Source organism: Eimeria maxima, genomic scaffold (assembly GCF_000499605.1).
Source record: "Eimeria maxima Weybridge genomic scaffold, Emw_scaff667, whole genome shotgun sequence".
Classification (NCBI taxonomy): domain Eukaryota; phylum Apicomplexa; class Conoidasida; order Eucoccidiorida; family Eimeriidae; genus Eimeria; species Eimeria maxima.
Window position 1 is genome coordinate 1 of NW_013566677.1, and position 19342 is coordinate 19342.

Sequence of the window (19342 nt, forward strand, 5' to 3'; positions counted from 1 at the left end):
TATATATATATATATATAGGATATAAGCACATTTATATGTATTTGTTTATTGATAGTCTTACGGGTATGACTTCTCTCATGAAAACGTCAGGGTGCTGAGGGTCCTCCACTCTGCGAAAGTTCAAAACACGGCAGGCTCTCACAGGATTCCGCCGCACAGCCTGCTGGTGCTGTTGCCGCTGCTGCGGCAGAGGCGGCTGCTGCGGGGACTGCTGTTGCGGAGAGGAGTGCGTCTTTGCCGGCTGCTGCTGCTGCTCTTGGTGTGGCACCTGTGCAGCTGCAGGAGGTTCTGCAGCAGTAGCAGGGGGAATGCGCGGTTCTACAGCAGCAGTTTCAGCAGCATCAGTAGCCACGGCAGGAGACTCGTATTCCGGCTCGCTGCTGCTCGTGCCGTTGCTGCGGCTGTTGCTGCTGCTGCTTGTTGAGGGTTGGTAGGAAGGATCTGCTGCCTCTCCTTCGTCTTCGTTATATCGCAGGGACTGCTGCCGCAGCCCCAGAGGCAATTCAGGCCCACGCCTCCGCAGCTGCTGCTGCAGCAAATATCTTCTGCTGCGATAACTCTGGAGACACACCCCAGAGAGCAAATTATTAGGATTGTCTTCCTTCTTGCTGGTGCAGCTCCTTTTGGTGTTCGAGCTGCTGCTGCTCTCCGAACTGGTGCTGCTGCTCCAGGAGGCGGCGGGGCCACCGGAGGCTTTGCGGAAGCCGCAGACCCTCAACGGAAGAAGAAAACACATCCACGCTGCTGGTACACCTGATGCTACTGCTGCAACGACGGCAGCGAAAACTGAGATGACGATCTTGACGGCCAGAAGAATTGCCCACCGCACCGCACGACAGGCCAAGCTCTGCTGTTGCTGTTCCTGTGCCTGTTCTGCTTCGTGTTGCTGCTGCTGCCGCAGCTGCCCCTCTTCCCATTGGAGCTGCTGCAGCTGCTGCACGGCTGCGTCTTTCGCAGCAACGCGCTGCAGCAGCTGCTGCAGCAGCTGCTGCATCTCCTGCATTCTCGGTTCCCCAGCCGCCTGGGCCTCGTGTAGCTCCTGACGCACCCCGTAAACTTGCTCCTGTAGCAGCCGCAGCTGCTGCTGCAGTTGCTGCTCGGGGCTTGTGTAGCTCCAGAAGCAGCGCATCCACAACCAACAGGCAGCCAGAAAGCAGCTCCAACGCACCAAAGACACTCCATGAGCAGATACAACAACAGCTGCTGCTGCTGCTGTAGTTGCGGCGGCGGTCCATGCGGCATCGGCAATCCACGCCAGGGTGCTGTTGTGTGGAACTCCATAAGCAGTAGCAGTGGCGGCAGTAGCAGCACCAGCAGGGTAAGCAGGAGACTCGGAATGTGGCCTGTGCTGGTGCTGCATTAGCATGTTGAGATAAGGGGACAGCCCACCGCGATGCAGCGCTATCTCTGCAGCAGCGGAAGCAGCAAGAAGACAAAACAACTGCAAGCGTGCAGCAGCAACCCTGCTGCTAACTGTAAAAAAAAAGGCAGCAACACCAGCAGCAAAGTACAGAGCCGCTGCTTCTCCGCCTCCCAGCCATTCCCCTACTGCTCTGTGGAAAGCCTTCAGCTGCTGCAGCACAGTAAAGCACTCCTCCAACCCCCGCTGCAGCTGCAGGAGCAGCTGCTGCATGTAGCTTCCCCCTTGCAGCTGCTGCAGCTGCAGCTGTTCCTGAAGCTTCCCCATGTGCTCCAGCTGCTGTAGCTGCTGCTGCATTCGAGCTGCAGCGGCAGCGGAAGCGGCAGACAAACGGACAGCGGCTTCCTCAGCCCTCCTTTGTCGCTCAGCACTGTGCAAGAAGAAACAAATGTTGTCTGAAGAAAGCAACAGCAGAACCAGCAGCACCAGCAGAATGCAACAACAGAAGCGAAAATCTGGCAGAGTCCAGGAAGGCACAAGAAGCCTCCTAAAGGCCAGCAACAGCTTCAGCAGCTGCAGCACCAACGCCACTATCAATATCAGCACTGTCCGCAGATGCATGTTAAACGGCAAGGTGAGAAGCAATGCCACCAACAGCACCGGGACTAGCAATAGCAGCCCTTTCAACGCGAGCAGAACCACCAGCAATATCGGCAGTAGCAGCAACAGCAGCAAGACGGTTATTACCGATGTGATTGATTTGTTCTCTGACGAGGGCAAATGTGCCAAAGTCCATCGCTCTGTGCTGCTGGCAGGCAGCAGTCTGACGCCGGGTCAGGGCAATGCAGTGTCTGTACAGTTGCTGCTTCCGCTGCTGCAGCCCTTGCAGCTGCAGAAGAGGAGAGCTCTGATCCCCAAATATCAATTCCACCTTCTTCTCTGCTATTGCTGCTGCGTCTGCGTTTTCTTCTGCTGTGGTTTCAGTTGCCACCCCTGTTGGCTCTTCCTGTTGGTGCCGCTGTTGCTGCTGCTGCTGCTCGTCTTTGTCGTCCCACTCCCCTGTTGACAATTGTTGCAGCTGTTGGATCTGCTGCAGCTGCTGCAGCTGTCTTAGGACTTCGTTAAGCTGCAAGCAGGGATGAGATAATGACGCATCTCGTGCAACAGCACCGCCATCAACGCCAACGTTTGTGTCTGCAACACAGCGGAGACAATATACCAGCAGCAGCATTAGAAGCTACTTCATTTGCTCGCCCCCTCGGTGGATGGAGAGAGACATAGATAGCGGCAGAAATAGAGACTAGCAAAGACAGAGAAAGGGATACGCAGGTAGAGTTGGCGGCAAAGACAAAATAGAGATAGAGGCAGCGATTGAAATACAGGCGGAGATGGAGAAAGGGGTAGAGTTGAAGGCAGACCGAGATGGAGAGAGGCACAGGAATAGCGATAGAGACAACGATATAGAATGTGCTGGAGGCCGAAGAAAACATGACACCGAGACCGATAAGAACAAAAGTGGAAGAAAGCGACAAAGGTCGTTATAATAACACCACCTTTCCTAGCAATACCAAATGATCATAATAGTAAAAAATTGTTACACAAGAAAAAGGCAAAAAAACACACAAGACAGCAACAAGACAGAGAAGACACGGACGCATCCAGCTTGCTGGGACTTCATGGGGAAAGAGATAACACCCTTCAGCGGGCCCAGGAAAAAGGCGGCCACTCCTGATGTATATACACCGCATCCGTGTCAGAGCAATTAGCTCTCTAAAGGGCTCTCCTTTGCTGCTGCAGGCGTCTTCAATAGTCTGCTGCTGCAGCAGCAGCAGCTGCTCGCTGACTTGCTGCCAGCAGCCGCTCGCGGCACCCTCTTCTACAGATTCCCGCAGCAGTTGATTGTACGCAGCTGCCCCCCGACGCACAACTTCTTCTTCATCTCTGCTGTTTGCTGCGTTTATTGTTGCTGCTCCTGCCGCGATTGCGGCAGCTATAGGGGCTCCTAAGGCCAGGCATGAGAGACTAAAAAGGCCGGAAATGGCTGTTGCGGCTGTCGAATGCTGCTTTTCCTGCATCGTCAGAAGCTGCAACAGCTGCAACAGCAACACCAGCAGCAGCGGCAGCAGCGAGTTCCGCGGCATTGTTCATCGTCGACCCCGGGTTTGATGGCAGGCATTTCAAAGGAGTTTCTATCCCCTGCTCATATGCTTCTATCATTTAATGCAACAAAGCACCAGAACTTTAATTATGAGACCGTTTTTCTCCTTGGCTGCGGTGTTGTCGTAGGTTGGGTGGCAGGGCCACTGCTGCTGCAGTGCTGCGCCCAATGTCTAAAAAACGATTTCCCCTCGTTAAGTGTTTATTTATTTATTTGTTTTTGATTTAAATGCCTTTTAGTTTGTTCTTGTGAAATAATCGATGTGTTTTACTGCGATTTGCGTCGCCTACCTTCGTCTGCTGCCGCCCACCATCCCCTCGAAGTCACTGGTCCCACTCCCACCCTAGGCCCCGTAGGGCGCATGAGATAAGCAGAAAATTGGAGCCCGGAGTAAGGCGCAATAATCAGAAAACCAACTAATTAACAGACTGAACTGAAGTGTTCACTTTTTTGATGTGCTGTAGTCCCCCACTGGCCGCTCCCGTTGAGGGCTGGAGCACTTGGGTGGTTATCCACCAAAGACCAATGGTAAGGCAGAAGACCCAACCCCACATGAGAACACTTGTTGAGAAACTGTGCAAAAAATATTTTTGGGAAAGCACTTTTGTATTTGAAAGGCCTGTTGAAACAGTTGTCCGTCTATTTTACGCTGTCATTGTCCCGTGTAGAGGACAACACCATGTCGGCGAACCGGCTGGCGCCTGCGCCAGCAGCACAGGAAGAGGAGCCTCCAGCCCTGCCTGCCCAAAGAAGACTCGAGGGAAGAGCACAATTAAATGACTTAACCATGAATTACATTAGCGAGAAGGGGTACCTGGAAAGGCCCTCTGGCCGCTTTCTTGGTCCTCAGACTCCTGTTCTGCCTCCCCTGGATGCTTCCGTGCAGAAACTTTGAAGCAGACGCATTTCTTTGAACTTTTGAGACTGCTAACTCCGCCCCTTTTGGTCACGCTCCCAGCAGGAAGAAGAGAGTTAAGGGCAGCTGCAAACATCAGCAACAGCAGCAGCTAACGACGTCCGGCCCCTTAATAGGCCACGAGTGAAAAACGAAGTAATTGGAGAAGGAATAGAACGAAGTAATTGGAGAAGGAATAGAAGTCAAAAAGACAGGAGACAAAGACGAGGAAATGGTCCCAACCGGTCTCGAACCTTCGACCTTCCGGCTATTAGCCGAATGCTCTTAACAACTAAGCTATAGGACCTGGTGGCGTCGCGTTGTTTGCTTTTTGGCCACCGCATTTATTTATTTATTTACATGCGTATATATTTTGTTACTTGTGTTTACACCTCTATTTTTTCATCTATCTGTTTATTGGATTAATTGTGATATGCATTCCCTTGACAGCCCAACTGGCTGCACTCGAGTCGAGGGCGGAAAAAAGAAGAAAGAAATGGGAAAAGATCGCAGGAGATTATCTGCAATTAGAAAGCGATGAAAGGAAAATTACACAAAAACATGAAGGAGAAGCAACACCAAAATCCAGACAAGGCAGAGAAACAACAGGAAGGAGAAGAGGAAAAGCCGTAGCGGAGGTAAAAACAGAAGAAAACGACGATAGAAGAAAAAGGCAGAGGACGAGAGGCGGAAGCAGAAGGATAAAGGCAGGAGAGGAAAAGAGAAAAGAAAGAAGAAAGGGATGAAAGAAGAAGACAGAAAACAGCCATGACGGCAAAGAGGCAGGAAGGAAGCACGGAAGGCAAGAAGAGAACGAGAAGAGAAGAAAGAGGCGAACCAACAGGCAGAAAAACTTACTAATTCCGTCAAAATAGACACACGCACTTCAGAGCACCCAATGCCCCAACTGATCCCCCCCCCTAGGGAGCAATAGCAAATCAGTAACGGAGCACGGAAGAACAGGCAACAGAGGCCTGCGAACCTGTGCCTATTGTACGTTCAGCTGGCTGCTGCAGCACCAGCAGCAGCGGAGCATGTCTGTCTGTACAGATTGAGAACGTGTTTACCATGAGCACTGTCTCTGCCCTCTGTCTCCTTGCTGCAACTTCTCATTAGCCTCACGCCATCCGACTGCTGCGCGCAATCCCAACAAGCCTTACGGTAACCCGTGGTGTGCCGTCCCACATGGGCCACACTGGAGGGCTTCTTCGAGTTGGCTGCACTAATGCTGCTGCTGCTGCTATGGCGCTTGCCTGCCAGCGACGCCCGTAAACACAACAGCAGCCATAGGTCCAGCAGCATAGCAGAGCCCCTTGGCTTTGGTATTATTGAAGGTCGGTATGTAGACGCCTTCACCTGGAGGAGCTGTGACCCACCCGATACAGTCTGAGCATTAACCTCAATGCATTTCGGCCTCTAAATGCGCCTCCGTCTCTACTGCTTGTCTCTATCTCTTCCTCTGACTGCATCTATATCCACTGTCTGTCTCTACCTCTGCATCTGTCTGTATCTCGGTTTGCTTGGCCTGGACCTGTGCATCACCCTCTGCAATATCCACCTTCAGAGGAGAGCAACACAGCTGAAACCAGCAAACAAGCAGAAGAAAAATGTTAAAAAGCAAAACAACCAACCAAACGACAAATAAACAAATGACTAAACAGATGCAAAAGAAGCCGTTTAGACGCAGAGAGTGGAGAAAAACACGGACGCTATTTGAGGCAAAACCACCAGAAGAGCCTGTGGCTGGTGAGGTGTCTGTACACCGCAGCACACTAGAGAAAAGAAGAGAGACTCTTCTTCTCCTCTTGAGACTCTCTGGACCTCGCAGCATATCTGCCGTTCCTGCCGCCGTTATTCTTTTTGTCCATTTTGGCTCTGCGGTATATACTCTCTGCACTCCCCTCTACTGTCTCTTCGTCCATTGTGGCCGCTTCCTCCGTCTCCATATCTTCGTCTCAGTCCCTTTCTCTTCCTCCTCTGTCTCCTTCTCCCCCTTTGTCGCATTCACTGCCTCCCAAGTCTCTGCCTCTGTTCCCTCTCTCTCTGTCTCCCCTCTCCCTATCTCTGTCCCGCTCTCTGTCCCTCTCCCCTCCATTGTCCCTGTCGCCTCTCTTGTCTCTGTCTTCTCCCCTGTCCCTGTCTTCCCTCCTGTCCCTATCTGCTCTTATGCCTCTGTGTGTGTCTCCTCCCCCGTCTCTGTCTCCTCTGTGTCTGTCCTCCCCTCTGTCCAATCCTCTGTGCCTATCTACTTTTCCCTCCCTCCCTCCATCTTCTCTTCTACTTCTGTCCTTCTCCCGTTCTTCTCTCCTACCTCGGTCTTCTTCTTCCCATCTGTCTCTTTCTTCTCTCCTGGTTCTGTCCTCTCTCCTATCTCTGTCTTCTCTCCTATCTCTGTCGTTCCTCCTGTCTCCGTCTTCTCTCACACCTCTCTCTTCTCTCCTGTCCCTGTCTTCTCTCCGGTCTGCCCTCCTGTCTTTGTCCCCACCATGTTCTCCTCTCCATCGATCATCTCGGCCACCTGCATATCTTTCTCTGTTTCTGTCTCCCCTCCTGTCTCTATCTTCCTCTCTGTCTCTGTCTGCACTTCTCGCTCCGTCTCCTTCCATCCCTCTGTCTCGACATCCTCTAGGGTCTCTTTCTCCTTCCTTGTTTGCAGTATATGAGAGGGCCTGTGCTTCCTCTCTTCGCCTCTGTCTGTCTCCTGTCCCTTCGGTGTCTCGCTGGGGCTCAAGCCTTCTTCTGGCATTTCCCCCTTCAGCATCAGTTGTTGCTCGCAATCTCTTCTCGGCTGCTGCTTCTCTGTATCCTCGTGCCTCGGCGACAGCATCTGTTCTCTCCTTCGTTATTCCCTTCTCAGACTCCCTCCACTTCCCTCTCCTGCTGCTGCTGCTGCGGCTACGGCTGCGGCTGATGCTGCGTCTGTAGTTGCCGCTGCTCCTTTTCCCTGCATCCTTCTCTTGTGTCTCCTCTTCCGAGAAAAGGGGACTATTGGTTTCTGTCCCCTCTATCTCCTTTCTTCTTTTTAACTCCGGCATTCCATCACTCCTCTCCCTCTTTGTGTCATAATCCTTCAACAACTTCGCAGCCTCTGTTGCAACTGCACGAAGCGACGGTGTTTCCCGATGTGCCGTTGCTGCAGCTGCTCCTACCGCTGCTGCTGCCTTTGTCTCCCCCTCCTCTCCTTTCACCTGCGGTTTCACTCGGCCTGAGCGCTTGTTCCGATCATCATCGCTCTCATCGCTGCTGCTGCTGCTGCTGTCGCTGCTGTCGCTACTGCTGCTACTGCTGCTACTGCTACTACTGCTACTACTGCTACTGCTTGAACTTTTGCTTCTTTTTTTGTTCTTTTTGTTCTTTTTAGCGGCGAGTTTTTGTCGTTTTCTTCTTTCTCGTATTTCTCGCAGTGCGGCTTTTCTTTCTTCGATCATGCTGCGTTTCCTTTCTTCCCATTCGCGTTGCCGTTGCAGCTTTTGCTGTTTCTGCAACTCCCAGTTAAAGGCTTCTCCCACCTTGTGGTTGCTGCTGAGTCCGAAGGCGGAAGCAACCTGGTCAAGCTGGCGCTGCTTCCAAGCTGCCCCTTCGTGGGTATCCATACTGCCTCCTTGCTGCAGCACACTGCGGCCGAAGATGCCATCTTGAGTGCCAGCGCGCCCCCCTAGCCGTTGTTGCTCCACGTGAGCTTCTCTAGTTAGCTGGCTGCGAAGAACCTGGAGGCTGCGCTCAATGCGGGTCTGCGAAAGGCCCTGCTCCTCCATTTTAGCCCGTTCCTCAATAAGACGAAGCTCCACACGCCTCAGCTGCTCGTGTAGCAGCAAAGCAGGATCCGCCTGACGCACCTTGGGCTGCTGAATCGGCTTATGCCCCAACTGGCCAAAGCCAGGCATGTCCGTGCGCCGAGGCCTCAAGTACGCCAAACTCCGCTGCACGTAACCATTTGTGCCGCTGCCACGAGGCGTCGGCAACCCAATGTTGTTGTACATGGTGGCAGCAACAGATTCAACCCGAACTTAAAAGACTCTCCAGCGATCCACACAGGGACCGCAATACCGGGGAAGTAAGCAGGGCAAAGAAATGCGACGAGCAGAATGCACAGAGAAGGCGCCGTTCAAACAATCGAAAAACACAAGGAAACCAAGACTCAATGCCTCCGCCTCAGCTCGTAGGCAGCAGTGGGCGGGCGGCAGATGCCGCACTGTCGCAGAGGCGCATGAAGGCAGCTCTTGTGGCCAATACGCCTCGAGATCTAGCTAAAGCAACTGTAAAGTAAAGAAGAAGATTCTCAACAAAAGAAAACATGCACAAACAAAACACAAAACGGGAGGCGACGCTGCGCCGCAGCCCCAGCAAGCGGGCCGCCAGCACAGCAGCGCGGAACAGAGTGGCGAAAAAGCAGCGAAAGTGACAAAGTGAGACAATACAGAGCAGGTATTTACAGAGGCAGTAATATAATATCAATAAATGCGACAGAACAAACGGCCACTGACAGACAAGGAACGCTTCCGACCGATGCTCTTGAACGCGTGCATGCACTGCAAACTCATTATGGAGGAGAAGCCCCGAAACAGGCGAACAGTTTCCTCGAGGTCCTCCCCTGCAGCTACGAGAGCGCAAATACCGAAATTAAGACACTTTTATTGTTCAAAAACAATCAAACAGTGCAACATTATATGTGCAGCGTTATTCCATCGCAACCGAATCTTCGTGCATCTGCCAAACAAGTGAACATGTCTAGTATTTATATTTAATCACGTACGCCACCACCTTTGCTGCTATGTACCTTGGCGCCTACGCCGCTGCAACAACTGCGTAAGAAATTCTGTTTATGTGATCTTGTTCAATATATCCATATTTTACGACGTCAACACTGCTTCAGTGGCCATAAGGGTACATCGTGCCTGCCTGCACTGCGGTTGTCTGCTGAGATCCAAGTTTTTGTTGCCCGTTGCTTTAGAGTGCTATTGCATGCAAAGGCAAGGGCCCGTTGCTTGTTAGGCTCTCTTGTGGGGTCCCTCTCCCTTGAAGCAGGAGTCCCAGCAAAAAAGATGCTCAGCTCACGACGGAATATATCCCCTCTTATTTCTGTCCTCCTGTGCAACCCCAGGCCCTTGGGATGCTGTCCGTACCACAGGACGGGTGTAACCTGACGAGGAGCTGCTGCTGGGGGTAGCATGATCAGTCTAATGCCTGTAAATGGAGTACACAACCCGCGCTTGCAAAGTCGTGTCCGGGAACCGCCTACGTCTTGCAAACCAGTGGAGGGCGGGATGACTGCGCTTTCCGAAGTGTACACACACCTGCAATTTATCCGTATCTTCTCTTCATACAGACGCGCATATCTAATTTACAGTATCCAGGGAATACAGCGTACGTTCCTGCCTACTTCTGTATATTTCGGTGTATTTGGAGGACCCCGATGTTTATGCAGCACAAACGCAAAAAGGCAGTCACACAAACAAGTATGCAGGTATCTGTACATCCATATATATAGATATGCATAGATAAACTGCATTTGTATACTGTAGTGAGAGCTCTTCAGGAACATCTTCGAAGATGTGCCTGCTCCAGTTTCTATTCCATTGCGTCTCAGCTTCTGCCTGCCCAACCTACGGGCAGCAGAGGCAACGCCAGCATCCGGCGCCCAGGGGAAATCTCTGGGGCAGCATGTCCCATTCACGGATGCATGCAGAAGCGTGCAATATCGGGCTCTCACGGACAGGTGAGAACTCTGCAGAGTGAGCACTAAAGGGCGGATCCCGCGGCGGCGGTCAGGGCTTTGTCAAGCCCTTAAAACAAAACTTTGGCCTTCATGGCGGCCACCGCAGGTGGGTACGTTGTCCCAAATGGGAAAAAAGGAAAAAGTTGGCCGGAGCCCATCGAATAAAGCAAGCAAGTGGTAGCTAGCAGCGGCGGGAAGCAGGTTGCTGCAGCATGCATGTTGCTGTTGCACGCCGCTTCAGGCCGTCTCCGTGCAGACGTCGTGGGGATTGGATACATTGGGCCGAAGGTGTGGGGACAAAGGGAGGAGAAGGATGGTAGCGACGGGCAGAGATTCAACTTAGCAGGGCTCGCCAGCACCAGGAGCAGCACTAGAAACAGTACCAGCAACAGCAGCCTGAAGCGCAACACTAGTAGCATCATCACCAGCCTTAACAACTTAGTTAAATTCGGTGTCGAGACTGTAGTCGGATGAGACAGAGGCGGTTCTGCCCGCCTGGGGGAGGGCGCCGCTGCTAAGCACGCCATCCAGCAGAGATGACAGCTGCAAACACGAACCAAATGCAAACAGTCAAGACACTACAAACTAATTGATAAATCGAATAAACGATAATCACGTAGCGAAAAGAAGCAAGCCGACAAAATCAACTGGCGGGTGCTGCGTTTACAACAGAAGCCACACGGCCATTAGAGCAGCTCAGAGGCAGCAGCATCAGCGGTAGCAGTAGCAGCTGGCATCAACACGAGAGCCGCAAGGACTCTGTGGGTAACACTACGGGTACAGGCAGTCTACCCGGTCTCATAGCAAGCTCCCTGCAGCTCGTTGTTAGCACGCATAGTAACGCCTATCTTCTACTTAAGCTGGCTGCTACTACAGTTAGCTGCTAGTTCTACAGCGAACTTCTACGGCGAGCTGCTGGAGATGTTGGAGCTACGACTAAACAGCTGGAAGCAGCGGCAGCATGTGGGGCTCGGGCACCTCCAGGCGAGAGGACAAATGCAGAACCAGACAGAAGCATCGCTTCCTGCTTGCGTGAGGACTGCATGCGTTTGTGCGGATTTCTGCATGTTTGCATGCTGCATGCACTTTCTTGTACTCACCTGCCCTCCCCAAGAGCGAACTTGCCCTGCCAGGAGTTCGTTGAAGCTAGAGAGAGCATCAGATACTGCAATATGGCCGAAGCCGTTCGGCTGCTGCAAACGGCTGAGCATATCTTCAATGTTTTCAATGTCAACTTCTGCCCGCCACAGCAACTGGCTGATGGCCTGCAGCCGCTCCACCTGGACGTACACCCGAAACCCCCATTCCACACACACGAACGGTCACACAACATAACAGAGCATAAGCAGAAACGGACGGACAAACAAGCAGAGAGCAGTTCCATTGGCACAAACGTACATTTCTCTAAATATATATGAGCGCATGCCTAGACAATGCATGCACAATGCATGCATTTAAGTACAAAGCATGAGCGAATATATCTATCTAGCTATATTGCTACTGGTGCTTGCTGCGCCTACGTCGTCGGGCGGCAATTGCTCCTTCGGGCGCCGAGTTTGTGCTGCTGTTGCATCTTCTCCGAGGACTGCAGAGGCAGCAGCAGCAGCAGCAGCAGCAAATGCGGATGCGACGCGCTGCTGTGCCTGTGCCGTCGTGTCGATCAGGGAGCTGAAACTGCGCTGCAAGTGGAGAGAAATATGCTGCAAGTCCAGCTGTCCTTCGGTGGCTGGATCCTCGAAGTTGTCTTTCAAACGTAGGTCGCCTGCTCGTAGCACAGTGCCTGCAGAGGATATAGCCAACACGCTTCCGTCCTGCTCCAGCACTTGCAGCTGCTGCTCCCGCAGCTGCTGCTCCTGGTGCCGGTTTGGGGTGTGGGGAACGGGAGCTTCTGACGAGCTCGGCTTTGGGGCACCGTTGCCACTGGGGCAGGCAGTTGTCGAAGGAGAAATTTTGTACAAGTCCTTGGAACTCGGGGTTCCTCCGGTTCCTGATGTTGCAGCCACTGGCTCCTTCTGCTGCTGCCCAGCTTCCTGCGCTTGCCGATATGCTGCAAGGCCCCGCACACAGCGACAACCCACAGGCAGCATGCACATATAACTTGCGTTCACCACTGGATTCAGTTGTGTTGCATGCAATAGTTTTCCGGGGTTTTGTGCGGCAATTAGTGTGCATTTTGTTCTTAGTTGCACTAAAATAGAAACTGGCTTCTCCAGATTTCAACCTAGAGAGCCTCTTGCCTGTAAGCTGCTGCCGCGCATTACTGAGGAGCTGTTGCACCTCCTCGACAAGTTCCCGCACGCGTTCAAGCTCCGTCTCTTCATCTTCCTCTGCAACTCTGTCTTCTAGAACCGTTGCATACGCAGGGCCCTGGGCACAGGCCGCATCAAACAGCATCTGTACGGAAAAGCTGATGGTTTATGGTTTTGGGTACACTCCACGCGGTGCAGTCGTCCCCCACCTTTCCACCGTCAACACAGGCTATTTCAATGCAAACAGCAACACGTAACGTAAGGACGGCCGCATACGTATCTCATAGCAGGCACCGAAACACTTCACACATCCGGACACAGGACACCGACTCCTTCTGTTTGCGCTTCTGCTGCTGCGGCGGAGGTGGATACTGCTGGCACTGCAGCTGCTTCTGTGAAAGTGGTTGCTATTGTTTCTTCAGTAGCTGAAGCTGTCTCGCTGCAGTTGCTGCGTCTGTTGCGTGTGTAGAGGGGCAGCTCTTCCAGAGCAGTGACTGTAGCCGGTGGAGCAGCAGCAGCAGGTGCTGGTGTCGGTGGTGGTGTTACAACTACTACGTGAGGCAAACCCTGCACAGCGATTGGCGAGGCAAACCTTGCATAGCGATTGGCTAAGGTCCAAAGAAATGTGGTAAACTCACCGCGCCCAGAAAGGACGACAGACCCATGGCAGGGGGAGCAGCCCCGCCTTTATGAAGCGTCCGTAACTGCAGACAGCACCAGCAAAAGCGCAGTACCAATAAACAGAGTGTGTTTCATTCTGTGGGAAGGCACGACAAAGCCTGGCTCCGGCATGTTGCAGAGTTCCAAATGTTTGTATTGTTGTTAGTGAGCGTATTTCTGTTACCCCACGGATGGGCGGACAACTCAAAACAGAAGTCAATTCCACCGAAGAGCAGCAGCAAACAACACCCAAGCAACAGACTCTGCCACGACCCTTCCTGCCCCTGTCGCAGCTTCGGCTGCAGCTGTATACAGTACAAGTGCTAGAGCCTTTGTGCTTGCCCCCCCTCTGTACGCCACCATCACCAACTCGATAGGTCTGGAGTGTCTCTGATGTCTGTGCCTTCAGCTGGTGGGTTCGTCTACATGGCATGAGTTAAGCATGGCGGGAGCTAATAGGTAACTGGGCTTTTAATGTGCCTTTAGAATCGCTAACTAGCTTCTAACAGACCTCTTCGGCTGCGGCTTCGACGCGGAGAAGTTGCTCCTGGCATTTCCTGTGGAAGAACAACACAGCCCTCAAATCCGAACCCTAGACCCTAAGTCCTCCAGATCCCCTTGTAAATCCTGAGAGTGTGGAAATAAATCGTGATATGCCACCAACCCCTTTAAATATGCAGTGACGGGCACTGAGGCTTGTGGGAACCTCCCGAAAACTATACCCTAACCCTCAGCCTGATATCCCAAGCATAAACCCTGATCCTAGAACGTAAACTCGCAGTTCTCAGGGTTGAGCGGCACACGCAGGAAGCCATCGATTAGAATGTTTAGTCTCCCCCAACTCAGCGCTAAGACTCTAAACCCAAAACCCGGAACCCTCAAAACCGCGGCGAACCTCTCCAGCTCCTCAGGGGGATACCACGGCAGGTCCATGCAGTCCTTTAGCCCCACGCGTTCCGTTACCTGCGGCAGCTTCGTCAGCTGCACTGTGGTCTCGCTCCTCTCCAGAGCTAGCCTGCAAAATCGATGCAGCAGCAGGAAGCAGCAACAGGTCACCTAGCAGCAGCAGCTAAGGCATCAGAAACGGCAGTTATGGCAGCAGCAACGCCACCAATAGCATCGGCAGCAGCTGAGCCTTTAGTGAAGCAAAGGGGGAAGGCAGAGGCCGAAGACACGCAGGGAAGCAGCAAGAGGCAGAGGTTGATACAGATACAGAAAGAGAGACAGACAGAGAGAGAGGCAGAAAAAGAGGGAAGGAGAACAAAAGGGGAAGACAGAAGGTTCCCTTGACAGGCGGGACGGACAGAAACCTCCGGGAGTGGGAAAGGAGCTGAAGCTTGGACAGTCGGATGCCTTTGGCAGAAGCGATGAGGGCTTTGCAGCCCGCTACCCAGAAATCGAATTCCACTTCATCTTTACAGGTGAGATCCAGCGTCTTAGGCGCACTCTCCAGCCAGGCAGGGGGCAGCACCACGGCAGCGGCAGCGTTAGCAGGCGTAGCAGCGGCAGCTAGCTCGGCAAAACCCTGTTCTTGCTTGAAAACGAGAGAGAAGCTGAGGTGCTGCAACGCAGGAATCCTGTACGCCTCGAAGTTTGCCGATTTCTGCCCCAACACTAAACCTTCCAGCTCATGCCACTTAACAACGGACGCTTTCTTGCCTTTGTTTGCGGTGTACCATAGCAGGCGCTGGCGGTCAGTGGACAGCTGAAACTGGCGCAGGTGAGGATGCCCAAAGCGAGTGTGCTTCAGCAGATTTGTGCCTGCGCTCCCACGCACAAGCCATAGACCATAAAACCCTTGCCATAAACATTTTGGGGCTTGCAGACGGCTTCAGTGATTCGTGTGAGGACGGGAGCTGCAGATCTTAAACCCACACCAGTCCTATGTGTTTGTCTGTTTGCCCGCTTTTTTGATTCATTGCCTTTAGGATATCCGTTGCCTCTCATTTGGCTTCTGTCTCATTTTTTCGTTGGTTCGTGTTCGTTGGTGGCTGCACTTGGGAGACTTCCATTCTGTGTGCCGTGCAAAGAAGCCATTGGAGTTTGATTCAAAGATGTATATGCTGTGCAGTTTGGGGGCCGCGTCTTTTGGTGAATGTATGTGAAAGGTACAAGACTGCTACGCATGCAAGTAGTGTCGTGTTAAGCTGGAATCCTGCTGTGTATGTGCACCTTTGCGCATCTGCAGCACGGCCTTTTGGGCTTCGATGTGGCTAAGAGGTTCCACTTCTACAGCTAGCCGCCGCCATTTGTCCCCCACTTGTTGTCGCAGTAGCTGCAGCTCCTGCTGCTGCTGCTGCTGCTCGGGGCACGCCACAGCCTGCAGCTCCAACATGTAGGCGCCCCCGTCCCGTAGGTCTCCAAAGTCCCGTGCGAACACTCGAGGCCCCAACGTCACAACCACAGACATCTCCTTGCACACCCCCGTTTCAGCTGCTGTTGCTGATGCTGTTGCTGCTGCTCCTGTTTCTGGTGGTACGTCTGCTTCTGTCTCCCCTGCTGCTGTAGGTGCATCGGGGCAGTCAGTGGCCTGCTGGGTTGTTGCACTGGGCACGGTCTCCTCGGCAACCCCCTTTTCAGAAGGCAACTGGCAGCAAAAGCTCAGGGTTTTGACTTCCCTAAACAAACCTTCCTCGTCCACTTCCGCACTGAAGATGCAAAACAGCAAAAACAGGTTCAGCCGTTGTCCCCTCCTGAAATGCTGCAGCGTTTGGGAGAGCAGCAGCAACACCAGCAGTAACAGAACCAGCAGCAGCAACAGCAGTGACAGCAGAAGCGAATCTATACGACAGGGGGCATATGAAGTATCTATATTGTATAGAGGTTCCTTCGGCGTGTGCCGTTGCAGGTGTGGAAATCTGGATGGAATGCTTGGCATGCTAGTTTATGTGCTACTGAGCTGGATGTCTCTTTGAGGATTCAACCATGTAGAGCCCCTACTACGCGGAGTGTCTGATTTTGCAACAGCAAGAGCAGTAGCATTCTCAGCAGCAGGAGAGGCAAGACCCACAGGTCTGGCAGAGGCTGAATGAGGCGGAGACAAAACCCCCCATTTGTACCACAGGCCTCAACGCCCCCGACGTCATCGGCCAACACATCGCATGCGCACAATACTGCAGTCTTCACGTCTTCTGAACTCGTGTCCGCGTACCAAGACACAGGTGTGCATACACCCTAAACACACGCACACACACACTTGCACCCATGAAGACATCTACATGATACGCTTTTGCTATATTGCTGCAGTAACATATTATAGAGCCGTGCACCAATAAATAATATAAATATTATATAGTAATACAACTGAAGTGTGCCTCCACACATGTGCATGAACACGAAAGCACGGACTCCCGAGAAAAAAGTAACCACACACATAATGTATATGCAAGGCACAAGCATGCATTACATTACATACGCATGTATATTGTGGAAACTGTTGAAATATAGAGCAGGCAGGCAATACAGGGATCAAGGCACGAAGATGGTATGGCGGCTTCCAACGAAGCGCAGCGCTGCTAGCTAACGGCAGACAACAGCCCCCAATAGTCCAGCCGATGCTTTAGGGTTTATGATTTCTGAATTACCCTGTGGAAAACCCAAATGCGTTTCTTGGGCAGGTCTTCCAGCTGAGTGCTTCCCACCGCCTCTGCTGCCTCCCGAATGTCTTGCCTCACGTCGTCCCATGGCCGCACGCCGCTTTCAAAGGGCCACAGCATACAGGTTTGAGAGCCCGTTCTATCTACCCCAGTTGCTCCTGATCCTGTTGCCGCTGATTGCGCTGTGGGTGCAGTTGCCACTCCCGCAGCAGAACTTTTCCCAGGAGCGTCTACACCAGCGGCCAGTGTCGGTAATGTCCTTCCAGACGTTGATGCTAGTGCTGGTGCAGCTGGCGCTGCTGGTGCTGCTGTTGCTGGCGCTGTTCCTGCAGGTACTGGAGGGTTTGGCATGGCGAGGGCGGCTGCAGCCAAATCAGTTGTCTGTTGGAAGGCGGTAGCGATGTCGTGGAGGTCCAGAGGAGAGCAGAGGCTCGGGCTATCGAGCTGGACGAGTTTTCCCTCTCCTACAGCCGATACGCCTTCAGGCAGCATAGAGGAACTGCTTCTACTGACAAAGTATTCTACCGTCGCAGCGGAGTCGTCTGTGGAGCTGTCTCTCCTCTCCTCCCGCTGCTCCCTCTTCACAAGCTCCACTGCATCAGGGGAAGCGAAGAAAGAGCTGCCTTTTGCATTGGATGTCGGTGGCAGATATCCACCTACAGCTTCAGAAGCCCTACATACGTGAGCTGCTTCGTGTTCCTTGCACTCCTTCCAACTGTCGACGGCTTCCCTGCCGTCTTCCGGATCCAACTTCAGCAAGAGAGGAGGAGATGATTGTTGCTCAAGGATCGAGGAGAGGGGGTCGTAGGCGTCAACAAACTCCGACTCTTCCGTCGCGATAGGAGCCTCTTGAGGCCCCTCTAGTGCAGAAAAGGTAGGAGGGAAGCGATTGTGTGAAGTTCGGGCTGTTGGGCAGGGGAGCGAAGCACTGCGGGGGTTCTGGGCTAGCAAGTTGTGTGCTGCTAGCGCTTGGGCAGCAGCGGCGGAAGGGCCTGTTATTGGCCGGTTGTCTGGGGGCTGCGATGACATCACTTCTGATGTGTTGTTGTGTCTGCAGCCTGCGATATGGGTCGACGCGGGGCAGCGCCACTTGCCCGTGCAGCTGGCGGAGCAGCTGCTGTGGGCGCCGGGAGAAGAAATTGTTTTATTTCTCCCCTTTGGATCTAGAAGGGGATTTTTGAGGGTAGTGTAGGTGGAGGTGAGTTCATAACGTACAAATATGGCGATATGGAGCAACTGATCTCAGATCGGAGGACCATCGGCGCCGGTGGCCAGCGGCCGCTCCGGGAGGAAGCAGCTGTAGGAAGGGGGTCAGCTGTGCGTAGAACTAGGGCAACTGTGTAAGCATACTTAAAATGTAAATATATATATAAATAAAACTTTAAAACCGGTGTTCTCTGGTTGTCCCCGTGCAGTTGAAACTACTGAATGCTGGACTTCCTGCTGCCGACATGCATCCAAGCGCGGCTGTCGGCGGCGGCTGTCCGACTTTCGACTCTGCGCAGCACTTAAACCTGCTTATTTTCTAGGTAAAAGACAATTTAAACCATGAAAATGCATCGTATACGATGTCTGCAGGCCACCATTCGCAGCATCCCGACGGTCTGCCGGTTCGGCGGAATTGCACGACCAGCACACAACCGAGTGACGAGTTCCGAGACAAAGCATACCCGTTCATATGCACCACAAATCATGGGTAGTCATGAACTCTTCTTTTGCTCACTTCTGGATTTTCTTTCGAGCTCTTAGTCTCCTTCTGCAGTCTATGTGCACTCTTGAGAGTGCATGGCCGCTGGCTGCCGACGTTAGATGTGGAGGACAGCCATTCATACCAACAAGGTCCTACAACGCACTCAAAAATCCAAGGATTTAAAGGGTATCTATTTTCAGGCGTACCAAGTACGATGCTCCTGTCAGCCCAGTCGCTGGTACTACGCGCGTTGTACCCGTGCCTACAAAAGGCCTTAAAGAGCAGGGCACAGGCTATTTTAATTAGGTTTACCCTCACACAATATCGCTTTTCAACATTATAGTTTGTAGCTGCCACTCCAAGGTGGTGCATGACGCATTGGCAGCCAGGCTCCTTCACGAGCCTGAGCGTTGAACGCGAGGCGGTGCCGGCTGTTCAGCACCCTGTTTACAGTCGCTTTCCTTCCGGAAACAAGTGGTCTTCCCATGCAAGTATATAATGTAATGTTTTCTCTGTCTACAAAAGTTCGGTGACTCTGTGATTACCCAGCCGTTGCAACCCTTTGGAAAAGTAGCGTTCATGCCCGATGCTTCTCCAGCCGTGCCCTTGGACCAATATTGTCTTCGAATTGATGCTTGCACTTTTTTGTGCCCCCATAATAAATTCCACCGGCAGCTGATGGGCAGTATAGGAAATGGAAGAGATGCGTGAAATTCCCTTTAAGTTTGCATAGTCCCCTTCTTCTACCTCGTGAGGCAAGAAGTTCACTGCCATTACCAAAAGCATTTCGCTAAGACTTGGAGACATGGAATCGTGCGCATGAAAGGGACATTGACAATTGCCGTATCCTTGCGACACCCATCAGTCTCGTCCCCTTGCATGTACTCCTGTCTACAAAGGCCTACAGAGATATATCAAACGATAGGCAAATTGACTGAGGGAGTCAGATTTGCAAAGCTATCTGAGCAACCAAACATAAACAGTTGCGTTGTGAAACAAGCACGTTTACCCCCCCCC

General features: G+C 52.6%; 3 protein-coding genes across 3 annotated transcripts; all 3 read right to left on the reverse strand.

Annotated features, from left to right (window-relative positions):
* Nucleotides 1-62: 62 nt before the first annotated feature.
* EMWEY_00040470 (hypothetical protein, conserved) lies at nt 63-3502 on the reverse strand (the record flags this gene model as incomplete). Its single annotated transcript, XM_013482565.1, has 3 exons — nt 63-1816; nt 2109-2555; nt 3103-3502. Coding segments are annotated over 3 exons (2601 nt in total), but the record flags the coding sequence as incomplete, so codon positions are not given.
* A 2867-nt stretch (nt 3503-6369) lies between these two features.
* EMWEY_00040480 (hypothetical protein, conserved) lies at nt 6370-8394 on the reverse strand (the record flags this gene model as incomplete). Its single annotated transcript, XM_013482566.1, has 1 exon — nt 6370-8394. One exon carries the CDS (start codon nt 8392-8394, stop codon nt 6370-6372), a length of 2025 nt encoding a protein of 674 aa, XP_013338020.1.
* A 2174-nt stretch (nt 8395-10568) lies between these two features.
* EMWEY_00040490 (hypothetical protein, conserved) lies at nt 10569-17664 on the reverse strand (the record flags this gene model as incomplete). Its single annotated transcript, XM_013482567.1, has 11 exons — nt 10569-10673; nt 11231-11410; nt 11651-12177; nt 12392-12497; nt 13018-13083; nt 13551-13596; nt 13935-14054; nt 14350-14800; nt 15212-15687; nt 16050-16213; nt 16624-17664. The coding sequence occupies 11 exons, from the start codon at nt 17662-17664 to the stop codon at nt 10569-10571; spliced, it is 3282 nt and encodes a 1093-aa protein (XP_013338021.1).
* Nucleotides 17665-19342: the final 1678 nt, after the last annotated feature.